The 23,673-nt window shown below is 30.6% G+C and overlaps 3 protein-coding genes across 4 annotated transcripts; 1 reads left to right on the top strand and 2 right to left on the bottom strand.

Moving 5' to 3' along the window:
- The first annotated feature begins 736 nt into the window (after nt 1–736).
- Nucleotides 737–3,559, top strand: LOC108330256 (lysM domain receptor-like kinase 4). The gene has a single exon (XM_017564755.2). It carries the CDS (start codon nt 985–987, stop codon nt 2,896–2,898), a length of 1,914 nt encoding a protein of 637 aa, XP_017420244.2. The 5' UTR covers nt 737–984; the 3' UTR covers nt 2,899–3,559.
- Nucleotides 3,216–10,151, bottom strand: LOC108320515 (protein DA1). Of its 2 annotated transcripts, none has more exons than XM_017551968.2 (12): nt 9,501–10,151; nt 9,253–9,423; nt 9,073–9,163; nt 8,325–8,457; nt 7,275–7,395; nt 7,087–7,170; nt 5,905–6,024; nt 5,577–5,789; nt 4,996–5,052; nt 4,758–4,876; nt 3,916–3,974; nt 3,216–3,717 (listed from the first exon to the last, which is right to left on the bottom strand). In XM_017551968.2, the coding sequence occupies exons 2-12, from the start codon at nt 9,364–9,366 to the stop codon at nt 3,401–3,403; spliced, it is 1,428 nt and encodes a 475-aa protein (XP_017407457.1). In that variant the 5' UTR covers nt 9,367–9,423; nt 9,501–10,151; the 3' UTR covers nt 3,216–3,400. The 2 variants fall into 2 exon arrangements, with proteins under 2 accessions (XP_017407457.1, XP_017407448.1); XM_017551959.2 differs by having other exon boundaries at nt 9,553–10,151.
- Nucleotides 10,152–14,370: 4,219 nt separating this feature from the next.
- On the bottom strand, nt 14,371–19,827 carry LOC108341126 (type IV inositol polyphosphate 5-phosphatase 11). Its single transcript, XM_017578774.2, has 8 exons — nt 19,691–19,827; nt 19,390–19,549; nt 19,013–19,152; nt 18,241–18,317; nt 18,020–18,145; nt 16,006–16,193; nt 15,762–15,899; nt 14,371–14,661 (listed from the first exon to the last, which is right to left on the bottom strand). The coding sequence occupies exons 1-8, from the start codon at nt 19,711–19,713 to the stop codon at nt 14,491–14,493; spliced, it is 1,023 nt and encodes a 340-aa protein (XP_017434263.1). The 5' UTR covers nt 19,714–19,827; the 3' UTR covers nt 14,371–14,490.
- Nucleotides 19,828–23,673: the final 3,846 nt, after the last annotated feature.

Raw genomic sequence — 23,673 nt, 5'->3', positions numbered from 1 at the left:
GACAACAATATACATAAGATATAAATTGAATTGAGAATGTTGATGTAGAATCACAAAAATGTGATTGATGGATAATTCATAAAATTGAATAGCTAGGTATTATGAGGCAATGATTCAAATGTAAGTTTTACCAATAGACTTAGTCATATAACAAAAACATAAGATAGTAAAAGCCTATCGAGATTTATGTCATTTAGATGAAGAGGTTGTAAGAAGTTATTGCATGAGATATATACCAACAAAAACTAAATTATAAGACAGACAAAATTATTATAATAAGTATTTATCTAACTTTCAACTTTATGAGTTTAGTGACACATTGTTACATTTATTTGATATATAATATAAAGATAAAATGATTATAAAAAGTGTAAGTTTTTGTATTTAAAAAAAAGATAGTGTCAAAATAAATATAAAAAGTTTATATGTATCAAAATATATGCATAAAAAAAATGATATGAAGCAATTAAAGATATATGTAATTAAAAGTAAGATTTTGAAAATGTACAAAATAACAATCTAATTAGTAAGATAAACCGTGGCAGCCTCAGCTCGAGAACGAAAATACAAGGACAAAATCTACAACAACCTTATGCAAGTTGCTGTATATTTTTATAGATTGGTTCATTCTCTGAATGATTAAAATAATCCACATTCTTCTTTATCTTCATTTTTCCCATAGTTTACATCACAGCATAATATAATATGAAGCAACCCCAAAACCAAGTCAATTTTTAAATATGATCACAGTTATGTAATTCATCTCTTAAAGCAATCATGGTACACTGAAACAGTGGTCCCAAACAGCATTTGGCAATTGCCTATTGTTTTCTGTAGTATACTGAATTAGTCAGCAAAATTCTCACGCGTTATTCTGCTATAATAGTGGTACAATGAGACTCAAGCATCTTAAATTATCACACTCAAATGTGTTCTCACTTTGTTTTTTCGTAGTCTTCTTTTTGTCTTTAACACAATCTCACCATGAATCATGTTGCATTTCTCTTCACAATAACGTTTTTTCTTCTTTGTTTTGATGGCAATGCACAGCAAAATTACTCTGGGAATTCAATTCTCAGCTGCAAGAATGATGACAAAATGGGGCCTTCACCTTCATTCCTTTATACCTGCAATGGCCTCAACAAATCATGCATGGCCTTCTTAATCTTCAAATCAAGGCCTCCTTTTAACACCATACTCACAGTTTCCAACCTCACATCATCAAACCCAGAAGAGCTTGCAAGAATCAATGGTGTAACTGTGCTCACAGAGTTCCCAACTGGGAAAGAAATGATTGTCCCTCTGAACTGTTCTTGTTTAAGTAGGGACTATTACCAAGCTGAAACTGAATATGTATTGGGGCAATCCCCAACGTATTTCACAGTGGCAAATAATACTTTTCAGGGTTTGACCACTTGTGATTCGCTCATGCGTGCTAATCCATATGGGGAATTTGATTTGCTTCCTGGCATGGAGTTGCACGTGCCACTCAGATGTGCTTGTCCAACAATGCATCAGGTCACGGACGGCACCAAGTATTTGCTGACATACTCGGTGAACTGGGGTGATAACATTACAAGCATTGCTACAAGATTCAGTGTAGCAGCAAGGAATGTGGTTGATGCCAATGGTTTTAACACACCAACAGAATCTCTTTTTCCCTTCACAACTGTTCTGATTCCTTTGCCAAGTGAACCTCTGAGTTCAATGACCAAAGTTGTTAGTGATCCACCAGATATGTCACCTCCTCTTGTTTGCAGCTCCATGAAGTGCAAGTCAAAGAGGAAATTCTACACTGCTATTGCCACCACGGGGGGTTCCATTGTGGTTCTGTGTGCTGTCCTTTATGGGGTTTTTCTGTTCAGAAAGAGATCTGCAAGGTTCGTTAAGAGAGGTGAAGAAGGTGAGAAAGCAAAGAGGTTATCTTCAGATGATATCCGTGGTGAGATAGCAATCATTGAGCATCACTCTAAAGTTTATGAGTTTGAGGAAATAAAGGAGGCCACAGAAAATTTTAGTTCAAAGAATAGAGTTAAAGGTTCAGTGTTTCGTGGGGTATTTGGTGAAGAGAAGAACATATTGGCTGTTAAAAAAATGAGAGGAGATGCATCCAAGGAAGTGAATTTGCTGAAAAGAATCAATCATTTCAACCTGATAAAGTTGCAGGGTTACTGTGAAAACGATGCTTGTTCTTATCTTGTTTATGAGTATATGGAAAATGGCTCTTTGAGAGAATGGCTAAGCAAAAACAGGACTACCGAGCACCAGATTTTGGCAAAGAGGATTTTGATTGCTCTGGATATTGCCAATGGTCTTCAGTATCTTCACAACTTCACGGAACCTTCTTATGTGCACAGGAACATAAACAGTGGAAACATTCTTCTAAACAAAGATCTGAGAGCCAAGATAGCAAATTTCGCACTTGCTGAAGAATCAGAAAGGAAAATAACTTCCAGTTGTGCCTTGTCAGATATGGAGAGTGGTTATATTGCTCCAGAGTATCATGAGGCAGGGATAGTCACCGCCAAAATGGACGTTTATGCTTTTGGAGTGGTACTGTTGGAATTGATCACAAGTAATGATTTTGTTACTATACCAGAAGAGAGAGAAGCAATGCTTCATGTAGTCATAGTAAACTTCATTGAAAAGGAGAATGAAGAAGAGAAGGTGAGTTTGTTCGTTGATCCTAGCTTCACTGGAAATAATGAGAAAGTGTGTGCTCTCCAGCTAGTTAAATTAGGTCTAACCTGCTTGATTGAAGAAGCAGAAGAGAGGCCAAGCATGGTAGAGGTAGTCTCTAGCTTATTGAAAATATATGTAAGTTATATGGACCAAATATTACCACTTAGCATCAACAGTAGTCCCAGCATCCACAATAGTCTCAGCATGGAGATGTGAAAATATACTTTGGCTAGCTGAGATAGAATGTAGAATTCCATTACTTTTGCAATTAATTTGAATATATTATACGTATTTCATGTAAAATTTTAAATTGATTCATTTAAACAGACATTACTTAGTCCTCTAGCATCTGTTTTTACCAATCGTTATTCCTTTACACGGTGGCCACCTGATTTCTTATTAACTGAATAAAACGTAACGAGTAAACAAAAAGATAGCTGAATATAGGTATTGTGAGGAAAGTGATCTTTATTGTTAGTTTTCGGAGATAGCAGAGTTTAAGAGTCTATTCCAAAAAGTAGCAGTGTGATAAATTAGAAAAAAAATGTGAATGTAATGAATATACCGCAACAGCATCAATAATTACAAGTACAAAAAATCATCAACTCGTTGAAGCTAATGCCTAAAGCACACCTTGACCTTGGTTTCTAATAACAGGCCAGGCTTTATATGAAGAAAGAATGAAAAAACAATATGTTAATGGAGTATCTCTGTGTACTTAATATGGAAAAGTCCCCGTCATCTTGATGTGGTGAAGGGTCCTTTGTAGACCATATTTACGCACTGCTTTTTGACCTGCCCTAAACCCATCTCCATAAACAGGGGAAATGTCTGATTCAATCTGGTGTTTGAAGAACTCCCCAAGCTTCCTCTCAAACTGAGGTCTTTTACCCTTTTTAGATGTGTGTGATGCAGATGAGGATGAAGCTGATACAAAGTTGCTGCCTGATGCAGAGCTTAGTTCAGACTCCAACCACATATGAGCCAAAACCTGACAGATACCTTCTTCAACATCTTGACTTAGAGTCCGATAACCTTCATAAACAAACACATATTATAGCATAAATTTGAGAGACAACCCCAACGGAATACATTGGTTCAATGCTAGGTGATTAATCTTAACTGTTCAAATGAAAAACAGTTTACATGTCGTAACCAAAACAAATACATCCCAATTGCAACAACTTAATGGATAAATCCTAATGAAACAAATTATCTACAATAAAATAGTACCTTTAAGTCGAAGCCAGGCATGCATCATCTCATGGGCTAGGATCGATCCAGTGAGCAATCTGTCAAAAATAGAATTCATGTGTAAATGATATCAACAGATGAAATCAAAGTTGTAGCCAAAGGAAGGGGAAGGGGTGGGATTTTCTCTCAGAAGATCTATTATTCTAAAAGTCGGGACACTGAGAGCAAAAACCCAAAGAATCTTGCATGCATAGGAGAAATGTTATATAACTAATAAAAACAAGGCAACGGTTGCTTGGTTGCAGATATTACTTTTCTAGTTAACTTCCTTTTCAAAATTCTAAAAGAACACACGGGTTTCTACTTGAAGCAGTAGAGAATTCACATAAGCAAAACCTATGGATGCCAAGGAGAAGAATATTACAATTTGCATCTTTTACATTCTTTCATTCTTATTTAGCCATGTAAGTAAAAGGCCCAGGTAAAATACATTGCTTTTGTCTAACATACAAGGCTTGATTGAACTTTTGGTCTATCTACTATCCTCATTTACCAAATTTGCCTCCCCAATTTTTTTTCCTGAGTTTGATCCTTCACTATTGCTCTGTGCCACTGTCAGTCTTAGCGCAGTGCCAAAATTGCACAATCAAAATACTAAGAGAATCAAATTCATAAAACAAAATAGGGGGACTAAATTCACAAATGAAAAAGGCACCGAATTGCAATTGGGTCTCTGCAACTAGAAAAATATTACATATGGATCTTTTGCCGACAGATGTGTTAATCCTTGGGAAATTTTCTTCTCTTCTGGATTTGATACTTTTTAAATTATTTATATGCTCATACGCATTTAGTTTGTCGCCAAGTTACAACTTGTTTACCTTGGAAGACCATATAAAATGAGAATAGCTGTCACATCACAATGTGGAGCCATCCTGTATGGCTGTGCTCTTATGTCCATTGCTCCATTTCCTGTCCCAAATCTAGGTCGTCTTGAGAACTGATAAAGTTTACATGGAATGTACCATAGATTGTTAATGGTTCGTTCTAAAGAAATTCTATCGTCTAACCATAAAAATCAATTAGTGTCACCAAAGAAAAAATAACACGAAATCTTACAGTGCTGAGCTCCTCTGAGAGGCAGAGCCCTCTGGTTTCCGGCATGTGATAATGTCCCTGCCCATGATGAAATGGAAAAGCACTGTTTTAATCACGAACTAAGTATGAATTAAAGATTCATAGTTGAAAGCATTTTGACTTGGACAGTATTATTTATTACAAAAATTAGACTTCCAAATATGAATATATTTCTTTTTGTTTCCTTTTTCTCTTCAATTTTCTATATCATGCATGTCAAGATTGAATTATTTGACAGACCAAGCATTAAACTTCAAATATGAATATACTTATTTTGTTTCGTTTGCTCTTCAATTTTCAACATCACACATGTCGGGCTGAATTATTTGACAGAGTATGAAGTTAACATATCACAGGAGAAAAACCTCAGTCAGATAGAATTTGCAAAGCTATCAATAGCAATAGCAATAGCAAAAGGCAGTATTTTCCTTTTAATATGAGTTGTGTAGATAGTGCCAAACATCCAAAAAATAGTTCCAAGTATGTCGGATAAAGGAATGTCGTTATAATTAAATCATGTTACTATATTTACTGCACACAGATGACAATGCATTTTCTCTTACATTCTTATCTCCCTCTCTTGCTTCATTCAGTGCTTGTCTTTCAACCAATAGTAGTGGAATTTGCTGATCCAGTTTCATATTTAGGCTTTCATAAAATCTTCGTATATCAGCATAAAGGGGTTGGCATTCATTTGTATCCATGATAGCAGAATCCAGACACTCTAAACAGAGCTTCCGGCCATCCTTAAGCGCAATATATCCTGCCTCTTGCGACTGAAAATGAAGAGAGAAAATTTTCAGTACACTCTTTTTACTTTGCACCATAGAAGTTCATCCACTTCTCCCCAGGCAAGCTTATATCAGATAAATATAATCCATTCATACTAACCTCCATTCGCTCACAACTGCAACATCGTGGGGTACAGTCATGTTCATGAGAAGGGCAATATTTCTGGACCCAGAATGGATGTGCCCTATATTCAATAAGACCAGCAGGATTTGTTGGAATCTGTGAAAATATATATTACCAAAAATCAACAGCAACAGGCAATGAGATATGAGGCCAAAGTAAAGGTAAAAACTTACAAGAAAGTCATTTTTAATTCTAACAAGAAAATCAAACTGATAAAATCATGAATGACTCAAACAATGTCTACAAGTTTGGATGAACAAGATGATCGAATCAACAATGGTCAATCCAGTAAGAAGGTTGTGCAGTAAGAATGTCATTGCCACAATGGTTGAACATGGTGAAAAGCTATGCTTGTATTAGCTATGTTGAAGTTTTTGTAAAAGGCTGGTTTGTGAACTGGGCACCAATGAGAATCCTGTGCACCTATTTTGGTTCAGGGCATGAAATGGGGGATGAGGTGTTGGGACAAGTCCTTGAGGTGATGGCAGTCACTGAAAGGAGAGGTGTTGTTAAATTGAGACCAAAGGAGACATTGCGGGTGATGGGCAATTTTGTGGTTTCTGCAGGGAGAGTAAGAACCATTTGGCAGATATACTGATCCATAGTCATGGGTACAGGGAGTGGTTCACAGTAAAAGAAGTTGGACATGGTTGGGGCTTTTGTGATTGAGTGGTTGAAAGTCTGATGGGGGTAATGGTTGACACAAATTTGAGAATGGTTTGGTCAAATGATTTGGTGTTGTTTAGTCTTTAGATGCTGATCCACAAAACATGTATTGCTGTTGTTATTCCTATAAGAAGTTTACAGCCAGAACTTTAGTATCTTGCTTGTGGGCATGAAGGTGTACATGAACGTGTATGCAGATAGGTGATGCTGAGTGCAAAGAAGATGTGAGAGAGTGATGCTGAGTGCAAAGAAGATGTGAGAGAGTGATGCTGTGTAAGGGAGTTGTGTTCTCAGTGAAAGGATAAAAAAGAACATGGGTGTGGACAGCATAGGAGAATTGGATTTTTTTAATCAAAGGTAGCTAAGGGGTGTTATTGGGGTAACAACTAACAAGTGATAGGTCAAAAATAGCAATGGTGTGCATGTCATTATATAAGTAAATCTAAGGAGTACTGAGTGCATTTTTCACTAAAGCTTGTTCAAAATACTTACAAAGTGCTTGCAGACATCACATTTCGGGTGGTAGCTTTCCTTATAACATGATTTATGGTAAGGGTAATTCCCAGATGTGGAGAACTGCAATAATAATAAGCAAAAACAAAACTGTAAGTCAAGAATGAAAACCATTTATGAAAATAGAAAAAACAAGTAATGTGGCAGGTAAATGGAAATTTTAGCACCTCATAATCAGAGATTGGTAGGTTGCAAGCTCGGCAGCGGAAGCATTCAGGATGCCAGAATGCGTTCAAGCAATTAAGATATCGCCCATAACCAATCTCAGTATAGCAGCCAGCACAAATCCTATTATGTAAATAACTACACAACTTTAGTTATCTGCATAACATTATTGATATTATGAAGGTATAGAAAATTGAAAGAAGAGAATAATTTCAACAACTGAAAATAAACGGGATGATACTGGGATAGATGTTTTCTCCTTTATCATTGAGCATGATGGTCTATAGGTAAGAAAACACTCTCTTACACACTTTCTTATTGGTTAAAATTTACTGAAAATACAAAATCAAGTGCGAGCCATTAAATAAGTTCTGAAACACACCAATTTTGTGATTTTAAATAAATTTCAATCAGTAAGAGTGTTCAAAAGAATGTGTTCCTAACACCTAACAGATAATCATATCACTTCTTTGCAAGTGGATTTCATAGGTACTTGAGGATATTTGGTACTAATTCATCCCATAATAATATGGAGTCTAGTAATGTATATTATAATATTAATATTTAGCTGTAAATTAGTCCAAATGCAGCAGTTTCACTAAACTAATGCATCTTTATGATATGTTTCGAACAAGGTATTTATTTAAGGAGGAGGAAAAGGATGAGATCAAGGTATGCAGACTACCACCAAACCCAGTTAGATAAACCACTCTTACCAAAAATATTGGTAATGAAATGACTAATTAGTCATAGCAATATCAGTTAATAAGTATTTCAAAAAGACCAGCACAAATAAGTGAAATTACAAGAAAAATATGTTGATCACCAACTAAGGGATAAATATTTGTCAAAATAGAGAATTTCAAACAAGCAGTGGCAGTATATGTCAATGTGAGAATTTATAGAACCAGGACTTGTGACCCTACGGCAAATGGTGAATAGACAAGTGAAGATGATTCTTTTAACATATGAATCGAAGTAATCAAACAAAAGAAGTGCTGAATTATGATACCAACTTCGTACATTGTTATTATCCAACATCTAACTCGTACCTGGACCCCATGGGGAAATACTGAATTGGTTGATACGCATTTTCATTTCCATATCTGGGAGGAGACTCCACGTTTAGACTTTCTTCTAAAGCTCTGGCAAGTTGTTCATCTTCTTCTAACTGTGATCTGTTGTCTACAGAACAGACAGAGGCTTGTTGATGTGAAACGGTAATATATTTTATAATAAGGAAATACACTTTAGAAAAGATTATCTACACAAAAATAAAGTTACTATAAGTGTAATATATATTTAAAAAGATAGATACAAAAACAAAACTGTGCAAAATTAGTCAATCTTCAACACAGTAGTAATTGGTACATAATTAAGTTAGCACATTATCGAAAGTGAAGCTACCAACTAAGCTAAGCCACAATTTAAAACACCAAACTGCACACAATGCGTTCAAAGAAAAGCGTGGCATCCACATTTACAATCACATTTAAATAAGACATTGAACAGAAAGCAAGAACTTTTTTCATTTACCAAATGATCTGATCACAGATTTCACATAAAAATTCTCACAGCAACAAAATGAAGACAAAGGGGGGGCAGCGGAAAAAACACTATCGAAAACTCGAAAAATAGCAGCACGGGCATTCCAAATTTTGCACTTGGCAAAATTGCATTAGTCCACAGCAAACTGTTCCTTAGAAAGTAAACATCAAACAAATGCACTGGCAAACACTTGGCTCGTTCAGCACCAAATCAAGAATACTCAATGATGTCTTAGGAGCTGAAATCACTCACCATTTACATTGTGTGTTCGCTCGCTCTCTTCCACCAGCGACAGTGCAATAGCACGATCTATATCCTCATTCTCGTTCTGATTCCAAACATCCTGCAATCCAAACAAACTCTTAGTCCTGTAAGGAGGACAAAACAGTAACTTTCAAAACCTTTCGTTGATTAGAATGTTAGAATGCTGACATTTGTTGTTACCCCCGAAGTCGATGGCAAATAATAACCAGCATCCTCTTTACTATAATGCCCCTCCGAAATCTTCTGCTCAGACCCTTTGAAAATTCTGCTAAGCCAACCCATCCACTCACTCAAAAAAGAATCACTACAACTTCATACAAAGAACAAAAAATTTCCTTCCTGCGCATATTGCAAAACAAGACCAAATTATATATATATATAAAAAAAAAAGCTAAATACATAAAAAAACAAACAACCATAATTACTGCCAGCTGCAAAACCCCGAATTTCAAGTGTGCGTGGATTCACCTTTTAACAAATGGCGGAAGAATCAAGACTGAATTGAAGAAAACAAGTGTGTGATGATCTAATAAATCAACAGGTATGTAATTACAACAATATGGCTCTTTTCTGTAGAAAGAAGATAAAAAAAACTCGCTTTTTTGGGTGCGTGTTAAGGGAAAGAAGCTGGCAGGAAAAAGTGGAACGATTCAAAAACGAGTTGGAAGGCGAAGAGTGAAGATGATTGACATTTGCAAGGATTGATTGAAGGATTGAAAGGAGAAGAAAGTGGAAGCGCACGCACGCAGACGATTTGAAAGTCAAATTAGAAGAAAGAAACGTGGAAGCGTTTTTGGGGGCTGAAGAAAAAATCGAGAAAGAAAAATAATTTGAAGTAATTAACACAAAAGTGATAAACCCTTATGATGAGGAAGGATCAAGGAAAATAAAGATGAAGATGGGTTTGAAATTGGTGTGAATGTGTTTCGTGTTTGCTTGTGCGCCTGGTGGGGTCCACCTTCTTCTTCTTCTTCCCCTCTCCTCAAGGAGACCCCAAAGGTGAAGAAAAAAGGCACAAACAAAAAAACAAAGGCAAAAGATTTTTCTTTATGATGGAATAAAGAGAGGAGAAGGACGATGAAGAACAGAGTTTTATTGTTTTTGTTGGATTGTAATTAGTTAATTCATTTTATTTAATTAATTAATTAATCAATTAATTAATTAGTGTTTATCGTTGATTGCGTTGTTGTGGGGATTCATGCGTTGAGTAGAGTACGCGGTTGGTTTGGTAGAAAGAGAGGGAAAATATTCCCTGGCGCACACGCACACGGGATTCATGCGGATGCGGGGATTACTTTTAGATCAAGTTTAAATTCATTGATTTCGTTAATCATTTAAATAAACCCTTGAATTCCAAAGAATGGATTTTGAGATTTTCTTTTTTAGTGGACAAAAATTATGAATATTTATATTTCAAACCTAAAAAATTATGTTATGTCTTTTCATGAATATTTTTCTATCTTTAATTAGTGGAAACACAGTGTGTCTAATCTTTTTCTTTATTCTAGTACAATTGTATTAAACTATAAAATAACTTTTAATAAAATTTATTATAAAAATAAATAATTTCTATCATTTTTGTAATTAAATATGTTTTTTTATTACTAATAATTATTTGAATTGAAAAAATTAGATCTTAAAAATGATAAAATAGTAAGATAATTATTTTAATTTAAAAAATACTTAAATTTAAATTAATGATTATTTAAAAAATGATAATGTAATTGTTTTAATTTAAAATAGCAATTACTTAAAAGATAAAATTGAAAAAGAAAAGTATATACAATAAAACAAATCCCTTTGTATATAAATATAAACAGATATAGGTACAGATAATTTAAATTTAAAAAATGGTTACCAAAAGATATAATCGAAAAAAAAATGTCAAAAAAAATCGTATTTGTATAAAAATAGTATAGATTATTTTATTGTGTTTGAAAAACATAATTAGATACCCAAATGAATATACCATTAATTTAATTATTTTTAACCTTAACTCATATTCAAATTAATATTAAGATAAGACATGTGTTAATGAGACATAGGTAATATGTTGGGTTGATTTGACAATATAATTAATGTTGTTTGTACCTTTTGTTACATGTTATATACAGATTTAGTGACGTGACTATTTTATGTCGCGTATTTTAACTGTATAATTTTTTAATTATAATAGTGAAAGAAAGACGGTTACTTAAAATTACACAGTTTACTCGTAGTTAATTTTCTCACTGTAGGATTTAAACAATTTATATAATTTTGACATGTGTTATAAGTGTAAAGTATATATGATTAGCTTCTGGTAAGAAATTTTATAATATATCTTTGAAAAAATATAAAAAATTGTAATTACAAAATTTGCATGCTATTGCAGTAAAATCCTATAATGAAAAAGAAGCATTGTTCTTCGATTTTTCAAAGACAAAGAATAAATCCTTTCATTCGCAACCTTAAGACATTGAAAAGGTTTATTAAAGTCGGTTAAAAAATATTTTCTAATAAATAATCCTAAATTTTAGCAAAATATTTAGAGTTTTCTTTATCGAAAAGATAAGAATGTGATAGAATAATTTAATTTAACTTATTATTTAGTGCATGCCACATAACAAATTATATATTTTTTAATATATATATATATATATATATATATATATATATATATATATATATATATATATATTAAAAAGATGAAATAGATAACCAATATTATACCTAAGATCTAAATTTTATTTAAGATGAATGTTAAATGAATACAAATTTAAAAATATATAAATAAAAATTATATATTTTCTTGTTGTATTCTAAAATTTTAAATCTATAAAATTTTGTTATTTGATTGTTAAGAAGATATATGGTTGTAATAAAAATTGGTGGTTTGGATTTTGGAACTTAATTGGATTATTGGGTGTGTTAAGGAAGTTTTGTTACTTAGGCATTTTTAATTAAGTAATAAGAGTTAATATTATACATATTTAATGGATTAATTGTTTAGGTTGGTATAGCCAGGAGCAAGGGATACGATGATCCCCAATTTTTTTTATATTTTTTTGCATATAATAATGAGAATTAAATGAGGAAAATTTTCAAATTATTTAATAAGATCATTAAATTTTAATAAATGATAAAACATTGTGCCATGTGGGTTGGTTCCTAGACTCATGGGTCCGAATCAAATGTAATGTGACTAATAAAAAAAAATTAGTCTACATTTTTTATACAAAATAATAGATCAAATGTATGACAAACAAAAATAAGATTGGTTTACCTAAGTAGTCATTCCAAATAAAATCTTATTTTCATATTATAATTTTTTATATACGAGTTTTTACTTTTTCATGCAAAAGACAATTGTATAAGCAAAAAATTGTTTGAAATATAAGAATTTAGATAATTACTTATTTTTTAAGTTTCGATATTTTAAATTACTTAATTGTTTCCATTTTTTAAATAATTTTCTAGGAAGTGAAATCTTATGTATTATGTATAATGTGTGTATATATCTTAGTTATCGTTTAATATTAACAATATTTTAAACAATAAAATATTATAAAGTTATTGCGGGTAAAAATCTTAAATTCATTGGTTTATTATATCTTATTATCATAAATATTAAATTCACAAAGTATAATTTAATATCTTATAATCATAAATCTTGAATTCATTGGTTTATTATATCTTAAGATTTGTTTTTTATAAATAGCCCAATGTCTAGCCCTTTGTGAATAATGTTAAATCCTCCTTCAAATATTTGTTAATGAAAAAAAAAAGAATGCTGCAAGTAGATTTGCAATATTGCCACTGAATTAAATAAACTTAAAAAAATTAACCTGAAAAAAACTTGGCTAACTTAGTTTAATGTAGACTACTTAAAAGGTAGGACATAAATAACTAGTAATAGACCCTAACTTTACAAATACAGAAATTCATTTCATAATATTTATTTGTAGAAATAAGTTGCTTAAATGTATACAAATAATATTTACTTTTTCCTTTAAATTAATGACGATTTTTGTAGACCCTCGTTGTCACTATCCATGCACCAATGATTAAAGATAAGAGAACTTGATAAAAAAAATATTCAAATATTTATTTATTATTATTTATATATAACACTATTTAACACACAATAGTAACATTAAATTTACTTGAAGAACACAGCCGATTCTTCAACACGAAAACCGATTCAAAAATTCGAGAAGAAATAAATCAAATAGAAATAAATTGTGTGGTATGATAGGTCAATTTCAACATCGGTGGCTTTAGGTGGTAATTGCTCAACCAATCAAAAACACATCACAGAACAGTCAAAGCTCAATAACCGACCAGAAAAAGACTTATGTGTCCATATATGCTCCATTTCTAAATCCACTAACCTACAAATTCACAATTTTCTTTGTTTTTTTTCTTCTTTCTCTTTCTTTATATATATTTTGTTGACCGATTAACAGAGCCTAGGAGCACATAAGAATAAATTACACTAACAATTTCTGAGTTTTTTTTATAGAACTACATTTAATGTTTTACAACAATTATGAATGTTTTATGAAATTATATATAATGTTTTTTCTTTAAAGAATATTTGGAGATCTACGTAATTAAATAAAAAAATTGAATAATAATACATAAATTGTTTCAGTATGTAAATGTATAAGGTCGAGAAAACTCAAACGATGGATATCTGCTAAAGGTATTCCGATGCTCAAGTAAGCTTTCGATGCTCAAGTAAGCTTTCGATTAACGAATAGCAAATGTAATTAAGTATTTCAATTCAATCAATCCAATTTTTATCTCTTTAATTTACCTCAAAATTTATAGGTTCATCATGGATCTTTGATTAAAATAGACCAACTATGATTCAATTGTAGCTCAATATCACTTAGGCCCGCTTTTAGTAGCTTAATCTGATAATTAGCAAAATGAACCGAAGAGTCTGAAAACTATATTTGACCGTTTAGTTAATACAATACACACTTCTTCTAAATTGCTTTATCAGGTGACATACCGATCAAATTCATACCGTACATACATAAATGAATATAATTTTTTTTTATTGTAAATTGGATTTATATTACAATAAATTGTTTAATATGATATTAAAATTATTAGTTTAGAATGTATTTTAACGGGATTTAATATTTTTTGGATTTATTATATCATTTGTTATTGATAAATAAGAACTAAATAATGTTAGTGTACTTTTACAAGAAAACACTGATATAATTTCATAAACATTGAGATGGTATAGAGAAAGGAGGGAAAAAAAAACTATACATTAATGATGTAGAGCACTGTCATGGAATTACAAATGATTATATATGTAATAAACATTTGCTGATGAAGGATGTAGTTGCATATAAGAATTAAATACGAAAGAAAGAATGATTCTAGTGTCTTGTTTGGCAATGACTAGGTTTTTGTTGGAATTTGACGAAGTCTTAAGCAGAGATGTGCCTTTACTGGTTTATGGTCAGAACCGTATATTTTATCAATGGACTCGTATGAATGCAGACTTGCTTCCATCTTATTTTCGTCTTCTATCTTGTACAATATACGATCTGTCCATGCTGGCACTCGTACCTGAGACAAATAATACATTACGTAATTGCTCATACGTATTTTGAACCGCTCGTATATACACGTATAGGTTGATAGGTACGACGAAGAAACTTAATCTACACCAACAATAATACTCACTTAAAAATCATACATGCATACATTTCATACACTAGATAGATATTTATGGTGATCCAAAATATATAATAAAAGGTAAACCTTCTTAATATAAGTTTTAATATCCATATTAATAAGTAAATTTAAATTTAATTTATTATTTTTTTCACTAATAAGCTACAAAGTTATCATATTTTTATTTTTTAGTTGATGTAAATAAACAAATTTAAACACAAACGATCATATTATTATATATGATGACAAGGAGAGGATGAACTAAATTAAAATAACTTATGTTTTACTAGTAATGTTTTGTTTTTCTTTTATTGATACTTTGTTAACCTATTTGAAGAATAATAATAATATATTGACAATATTTATATTACTTATATGAAACAGTTAACGATCATTTACTTGATTATTTGTCAAAATATTATTAATGGACTAAAACATTACAAATACTTTATTATTATAAAATATTTGTATATGAAAAAAGAGTTGTGAAAACTTGAGTGACATTTTTTAATGATTTTTTTTTGTCTCAACCAAATATTTTTTTTCTACAATATGATATCTAATCGTATTACTTAAACTGAATTTGATATTAATCTAAGTTAGTATGAACTTTATAAAGATTAATTATAATTTCCTTTTTTTTCTTTTTATTCAAACTAACAAATATATTTTTCACTTTCTTTCTTTTTCTTTTGCTTTTTTTTCATTTCATTCCCTTTTAATCTATTTCTATTTTCTTTTTCTTTTTCTTGCAACCAAACAAAGATTTAGTCCATGTATAATTAAACAATAACTCTTTTCTTCGATGAATATCTCTCAAAAGCTTACATGCACAGAACGATAAATCTTAAAAAATTTCCGTGTAGTTCTCTTATTTGACTTTAGAAATTACGTAGCATGTAAGTTATACCATATTAATATATAAATATATAAATAATGAAAGACATGAAATTATATGGCGTATTAATGAGGATAATTGAAAAGTGTGATACCTTGTGACTTGTATCATAGTTGCTACTTCCTTTGTTGTACTTATAGGTTGGTTTGAAAGTCAACGTTCCCTCACAAAAGCCGTTGAAAATTTGCCCTCGACTTGCTTCTTGCAGAAGCTGGTCCTTGTTATGCAAACGCTGAAATAGCAAAAAAGGAATTAATATGTATTATGTTATTAATTAGTTTTGAAAAAAATAAAAAATAAATAATAAATAAAAAAGTTGAAAAGTTGAACGAACTAACCCTATGAAGATCTTGGTGTATCAAAGTTCTAGCAGGGTATGTATGAATCCCTTGAAGCCTATAGTTTAAATCTCCTAACCAGATAGTAATGTGGGAGGGTCTTGCATAAGGGTTCCAGAACTTGGAAAATAGCCTGTGTGATATGTGTCTGCATTGTGAATTTCTTTCTTCCACATTGCGTTCATGAGCTGAAAAAATAAATAAAAAATAAATAAAAAATAAAAAGAGATTTTAATTGTATGTTAAAAACCTAAAATGTAGGTAAATGTAATTTTTAATTCATGTATTTTTTTTTTATTTTCATGTATTTTTATTAGGTTTTAATGCATGGGTTTCCATATATTGTATAATTGCCCACGTGAAAGCTACAGAGAAATAAAGAAATATATATATAGAGAGAATGTTTTTAGGCTAAAGTTCTTTTCTATGCTGAAAATTAGCTTTTGTAATTGATGGGACCTGCTACTTAGAACTACCCTAATTAACACTTATTATAATGATGTATGAAAGAAAAAAGTAAGTATTTTTTTTATGAAAAGAAGAAGAAGCTTGAGTAATTAAAAATATTTAGTGTTCAATATTCCTTAATCAATTTGTCTTGAGAATGTATAACGATACCTTAATTATTAGTAAGTATCTCTAACTATTAGAAAATCGTATTCTACAAAAAAAATATATATTAAATTGGCTTTTATATATTAACGTCGGTTTAAATATAATATTAGTAGAGTGAGTTCATTTTGACTCTAGCATCATATAAAAGTTAATTTCAAAAAAAGAAAAAAGACGTAGGTAAAAAACATAAAATTGTTAATTTTACTTATCTATGTTAGCGTGGATAAATCTAATGTTAATATAATATTTTTTAATATTTATTTAAGTTAAGTTTGATTAGGTGATGCTAATTTATATATACAAATTTGTGATAATAAACAAAAATTATAGATTATTTTTAATCCAAACCTAAGATGATAAATATTCTCATTTTTAAGTTTTCTCTCATTTTTCATATGAATCTTTTTTATGCTCATCTCCTTCATGCACACCTATTTCCTTTATATACACTCCTCTCGTTTATTCACATACATCTATTTTATTTAACATTTTCAAAATGGGTCATCCAACTCGATCCATTATAGGTTGGTCATTTAGTAAGTTAACCAAATCCAACTTACTTATTAGTGAGTTCAAAAAATTTGAATTTGTGTTGACCCACCATAGGTTGAAAGGTTAAACAGGTTGATTCATTGATTCACTTAATTACAATTTTATTTTCAATCCAAAAAATAAAATAACAATTTTTTTTCTAATTGAAATATAAATAAAGTTCAATCTAAGATGATGTTAACTCTAGATACAATTTAAAAATAGAGTTTTGAATGGATAAATCCACAATATTTTATACCGCTTCAAATCAAGTCAGAGAAGTGAGAACATTTAGATATAGGATTCTCATTTTTTAATATAATTTAAAATTTATAGGTGGATTGTTGAGCCAATCTAACTCATTACAGGTTCAAATGGGGTAGACCGGATTCAATTTTAGCATGGTCAAAATTTGCAATTTTTTTAAATCCAATTTGAATCAAACTTATGTGCGATCGGATTGACTCACAGATATTAACCCATTTTGACACTACAACTTTTATCTATAATCATCCCCTTAACTCATACTCATCTATACTTATCTTCTTACAATTTCTCTATTTTTATTTATATTTTATTTTGTTAAAAATTTAAAATTTAATTAATTGTGGGTTGACATAATTGATACTAAAGTACTTTAATTAAAAACTAATGATGAACTAACGTTAACTCAATTAACTCTACGTAGAGTCAATCTTAAAAGCGAGTCGACTTTACATAAAGTTAGTTTTCAAAAAATCCACACTAATACATTAACATATATAGTTATATAGTTACACATATACATAAATCTCATACTATTAATTATTAATTTTTTACTCATTACCATTGACTTTTATTAATTTTTTTAGTGTTAAATATAATTTACCTGCGAGGTGGCACGAGATGAACACCATTCTAATGCCTTTGTAGTTTATGCGAATTGCTACAGCCCCTTTCTTTCTTCCAATTATTCCTCCACAGCCTCCAAAAGATTGTTTGTCTACCTTCAATTCTGATGTAAAATTCAAATGAAATTATCACATTTAGTGGGGGTTTCAACTAAGTTATACCATTAACCCTAAGAAACTTTTTTGCATAAAATCTCACCATTGATGAATGATCTTGCATCCTTTGGCCCAAACAGATACAACTGCAAAGATTGCATGATAACTTTACCTATCAGGCTTCATTTCAGAAAGAATGAAGGCAAAAGGTAAAAAGTTTCAATAAGTTCACACACAAATATATGAATATATGCTTGGCAAATTATTTAAAAACATTTTAGAATTTTAATTTTCTACTAAATCTACTTCAAAGTGTGACATTTTTTTTATATAATCTAAATTTGTTTGTCCACACAAACCCTTAAAGGCTGTTCAAAATATACAATATACACAAGCCATGACCTAATTATTTTTGCTCACATAATCAATAATTTATACAATGGGTTTTTGAAATAGTATAAAAGAAGGGATAGCTTTTGTTGTAATCACAAGAGATTATTGGGTTGATATAGTTCATAAGGGTACATTCGTGTTTTAAAAAGTATATACACGAGTTGGATCACTTCCAATGTTTCATTTATATATCTATATATATTTATTGATAAAAAAAATCAATAATTTATTTGTTATAGTTTTCATAAACTATATTTTAAAGTTCCAATGACTTTTAAGGTTAGCGATGAATTAGAATAGTGCTTTTACCATTATTCCCGAAACATAAATATGAATGGATGTAGTTACACTAGGGTTCGTGACAACATATTTTAAGTACCAAGATTTGATAAACATTGAATTGTATTTTCAATCTTAGGATTAGAACAAAACAAGCAAAACATAAATTCAAAAAGTTTGGTAAATTTAGTATATTTTCTTACGTATGACTTTCATCCAGAGCTGCTGAAAGCATAGGTTCAACTTTGTTTCGCGGACATGGAGGAGCCTCTTGCAACCCAACGGCCAGAAGATCAAACTCACGATTGCTACCAACCATTTCTGCTAAATCTTCAAACGTAACCTATTCACAGAAAATGAAAACACTTACATGAACACGACACAGAATAAAGTCATGAAAAGTTTCTACCAAAGAAGAAATCACTATTAAGTGAAAAACTTTTCTCTTGACAGATTGGGATGAGTGAACTTCTGAGATATTCTGAAAAGATTTTCCATAAAGCTTACAAATTACCATGAACATTGATATTTGGTATGTGGACATTTCATGTACAAATACTATGAATTTATAAGGTTCTACCTGGCCATTCATGTTCCAAGTGGCTATGGAGATGCAGAGATCAGAATCAGTGGAAAAGTTACAAACTTTCTCAACACCCACAGTTCTAATTCCTGTGTGAGAGGGTGAAGCTTGGTTATGGATGAAACCCATTGGCCTTTTCTTGGTTCTTGATTTTCTTCTGCAAATTTTACCGAAAAAAACAACAAAATTGGTGAGAATTGAACAAAGAAAGTGAAAAAGGAAACAAGAATCTAGCTGAGTTCATCCATAAACATGATCGATCATATATATATATATATATAGAGAGAGAGAGAGATACCCTTTGCAAAGTTGGTTCCCCATGGTTACGTGATTGGCAAAAATCAAACACTGGAATTAATTTCTATACACGAAAATGATTTTAAGTAGAAGAACACACTTCGAAGAAGGAGACGGAGGGATTCATGAATTATTGACTTGCTATTATTGTTTGGACCATTTATATATAAGAGCCAAAAAGCACAAGTTCTGAAGTATTCTAGAAATTGTCAACCATTTGAAAATTTCGAAAATGTGTGGTCTTGTTTTTCTCACGAGTTAGGTCAGGGATAGTTGGGAAATTACAGAGAGGATTGAGGGAAAAAAACAAAGATGAAAAGGACCATTTGATAGACACTATCCATGCAAATTACGTTAAGTAACTTTGCCTAACTAATACGTGTTGGAATGTCATAAAAGGGAGCACCCAAAATTGTTTCCACTCTTTTTCAATATATATCTCCTACCTCTTTGATTCTTTGGTTTTGCTCTTTAGATAATCATACACTAATAATCCTCAAAAAGTCAATAAAAAATTGTAGGCATGTTCTATTGTGTTTACCAACTACATGTTACAACGTAAGTCTTACAATGCTGGTTTTCTTTTCATACCATTCCACCAAGTTTATATATATAAAGAGTTTTGGTACATTTTTATCTCTATTGTTGAAGTTTTTCTACTTTGTTTTATATCTGTTGGGAGAAAAACAGGTTCTCTTTAAAAGGCCTTCAACCTTTTATTTTTATCAGAAAGTGTTTTCTTCTCTATTTTATGAATATGTGATTTTTTTTTAAGTAAGCAAAGCACATATTACCTAAATAGATAAATTTTAAATTTTTTACAGAAATAGGCTATAAGAGATAAATGATTTCAGTTGGGTCAAATGGTCAAATAAAAAATCGGTGAGGGTCTAAACAACTTTTATGTTGAAGTCGTGAAGGATGTTGATGATTTTCAATTTTAATTGAAAGTGGTATAGGAGTAAAACGATTTCCAATTTTCATAATTCTTATTGTAATTGATTATAATATGAATGTAATCCATTACTAGAATTATTTATTTCCTAAATGAGCAACTATAATTGATTCTAATGTCAATGTAATCAATTATTAGAGTGTTTTGGTCCCTATCATAGTGGAATACATTTTGTAATTGACAAAAATCGAAATTGATTAAATGATTATGTTATTAATGATAACATTTTAATAAAAGAAGTACAAGAGTAAATTAATAATAGAAAACAATGAAGACTACATAGAAGTAAAAGTTATTGACGAAATAAACATGTTTTACTATGATGATCTTCATTGTGACGGTAAGGACATTTTTTTGGTTTATTCGAAAGGGGTTGATCATTTCGTTATAGATTTGAGTAATAGTTGGTCTTTCTGATGACTTACACTGCATTTGAGGATTTGGTATGAAATTTGGACTAGTATTGGTAGACCAATAATCTTCATTTATTAACGGATGGAATTGGACTTAATAAGTCTTATTTATGGTATCGAGACTGTAAACAAGATCTATAAATTCAGTTGGCGATATATAAGAATATGCAAAAACAACTAAGACATGATGACAAAGGAGGCAATTTACTTAAAAGTGACCACAATCACACCACCATTCTTTTAATCTAACATTGTATGAAGTTGGTTGAGGGCGATATTGGTGGAGGGTTGATATCTCTTGCACATCAAGTTCTGAATTTCTCGATTATAGCGATGAAAATGACAAATGTCGATTGATGTTGATTTTTTCGAAGAACGACAACAATGTATTCTAAATACTAAACTCGATTTTCAAACCTCGTTCAACAAAATCATGTTTGTGTCCTTTCAAATGTTGTTTTGATTAAAACACAAATGGGTAACGAACATGCTCCCTTTAACACTAAGTTCATGCATTCAACAAGATGTATCGTTATGAGGTTGTATTTTCTGCCTCCATCAAAAGCCTTGAACTGCTTTTGTAATGAAATTTTATCAATCCATGATACTGTTTGGGAATTGGTGTTTTAGTTCGGAAAGTTTTCTATTCAAAATGGGTTGCTTGACCTCGTAAGTTGTGACAATATAATAAATGAAATATTATAAGAGTAAGTGTAGACAAATTTGAAAATATTTAGGTTAAAAAGATAAGTAAATTAGTTTTAAAATATTTAAAATAAAATTACTAACATCATAATCAATTATCTCTTCTAGTACTGTATTAAGCTTCATGTTATTCATTTTCAATTTTGAAGAACCTGAAAAAGGAAAATGAATTCATATGCCATAGTCAATCATTTGAATGAATACAAATATGTAATTTGAAATGTTCATTTAATTATCATCCATGTGAGTCCATAGCCAATCTTGAACACATATCAATGCCTCTAAAGTGTCTAAGTGTAATCTACTGCAATGTGGATTAAGATATCAAGAGTGTCACTTTTCTTTAAATCAGGTAGTGTTAGTTCCTCCAAGTAATAATCAAGTTCCAAATTATAATTTGATGGTTCACTTTTCTTTGCAATATGATGGTTTTGCAAAATCTCTCCTCCAAGCATCTCTTCTTCCATCAATAATTTAACCTACATTTATGTTTGGATTTTGACATGAAGAAATTGTATATTTCATACTCTCTTACCAAGTCCTCAGAAAGAATCTTCACTTTTTCAATTTTACAATTAGATTCATTTATATCTAGGGAAAAAAAATAATTCAACAAATAATTTTATACCTGGGGTCTAACATAATATCTATAGCCATCACTCCACTAATCACACTTTAATAATTGTCAAACTTTAAAATCATAGATGCAGTCATTTGATGAATGATAGAATTGGGAGAGTTAAGTCATTCCATCAAAGCCAACTTAATTTCACATACCTTTGAAAATAAAATGTTAGCAATTGGATAAGAGATACCAAAAAACAATAGTGTCACATCATAAAATATTTTTAATTTTTTACAAATTTCATTTGCCATTTGCCAATGACGTGCGATAAGCAAAACTTTATATTAACTCTCTCGTTGTGATAAATGATCAAATACATCTTTATATTGTATGACTACTTGAAGCATTAAAAATGTATAATTCCACTTAGTTCTGCAATCATCAACTAATTTTCTTCTAAATGGAATATTAAATTGGGCACATGTCTCTATAATTTTTTTTTCTCTTTTAGGTGTAGTCGTCCAAATATTAATACTTTCTCTAAATGATTCCTAACATTTGACAATAATCTTCTTGAGTTAACAATAGGGCTTGAATTTTTGATTTTACCTAAAAATGAATCTATAGGAACATCATTTTGATTCGAATCTCCTACATTTGGTTCTACAAAATATCCTTGTTCATTTGGTTCAACATTGAATCCTTGACAACATTAATTTCAATTTCTCTTTTTGTGCATTGTAATCCTTCATAATATCTTTTTTTGAGGTGTTTTGAGAAACCATTGACATTGGATATTGATATAGATTTACCATCTAATGTAGTACATCTCTAGTTGTTTGTTGATTGAACACATAACTGTTATGAGAAAAGATAGGATGAAAATTGTGTATCTTATTCGATGATAAGGAGAGATACAATTTATATATACAGCTGTTTAAAACAATATAAAAACAGAATATAAATATAAAAACAGAATATAAATATATGAACATAATGAACAAATATAAACAGAAAATAAATTAAATCCAATAATAATTTCCAAAAAATACAATTTCACCACCTTCTTTATGTGTTTTTAGAAATGATTATTTAAGGTCCCATATTTTTCAAAGCTTGCAACTCTTAAAATGGTTTTTCAAATGTGATGTCCCTTGCCTTGCGTCACCCAAAAGACTTTTGAAATAATAATTGTGCATCGCTTTCCATTTTCCATCTACCTATTCTCTCTTAAAATGATTCCAAACACGTGACAATAATCTTATTGAGTTAACAGTAGGAGTTGAATTTTCGATTTTACCTGAAATTGAATATATAGGAACATCATTTTTTATTTGAATCTCCTA

Source organism: Vigna angularis, chromosome 7 (genome assembly GCF_016808095.1).
Source record: "Vigna angularis cultivar LongXiaoDou No.4 chromosome 7, ASM1680809v1, whole genome shotgun sequence".
In the NCBI taxonomy this organism is placed as follows: Eukaryota; Viridiplantae; Streptophyta; class Magnoliopsida; order Fabales; family Fabaceae; genus Vigna; species Vigna angularis.
Note: the sequence above shows the minus strand (reverse complement) of the source record. Positions and strands in the feature narration are given on the sequence as shown.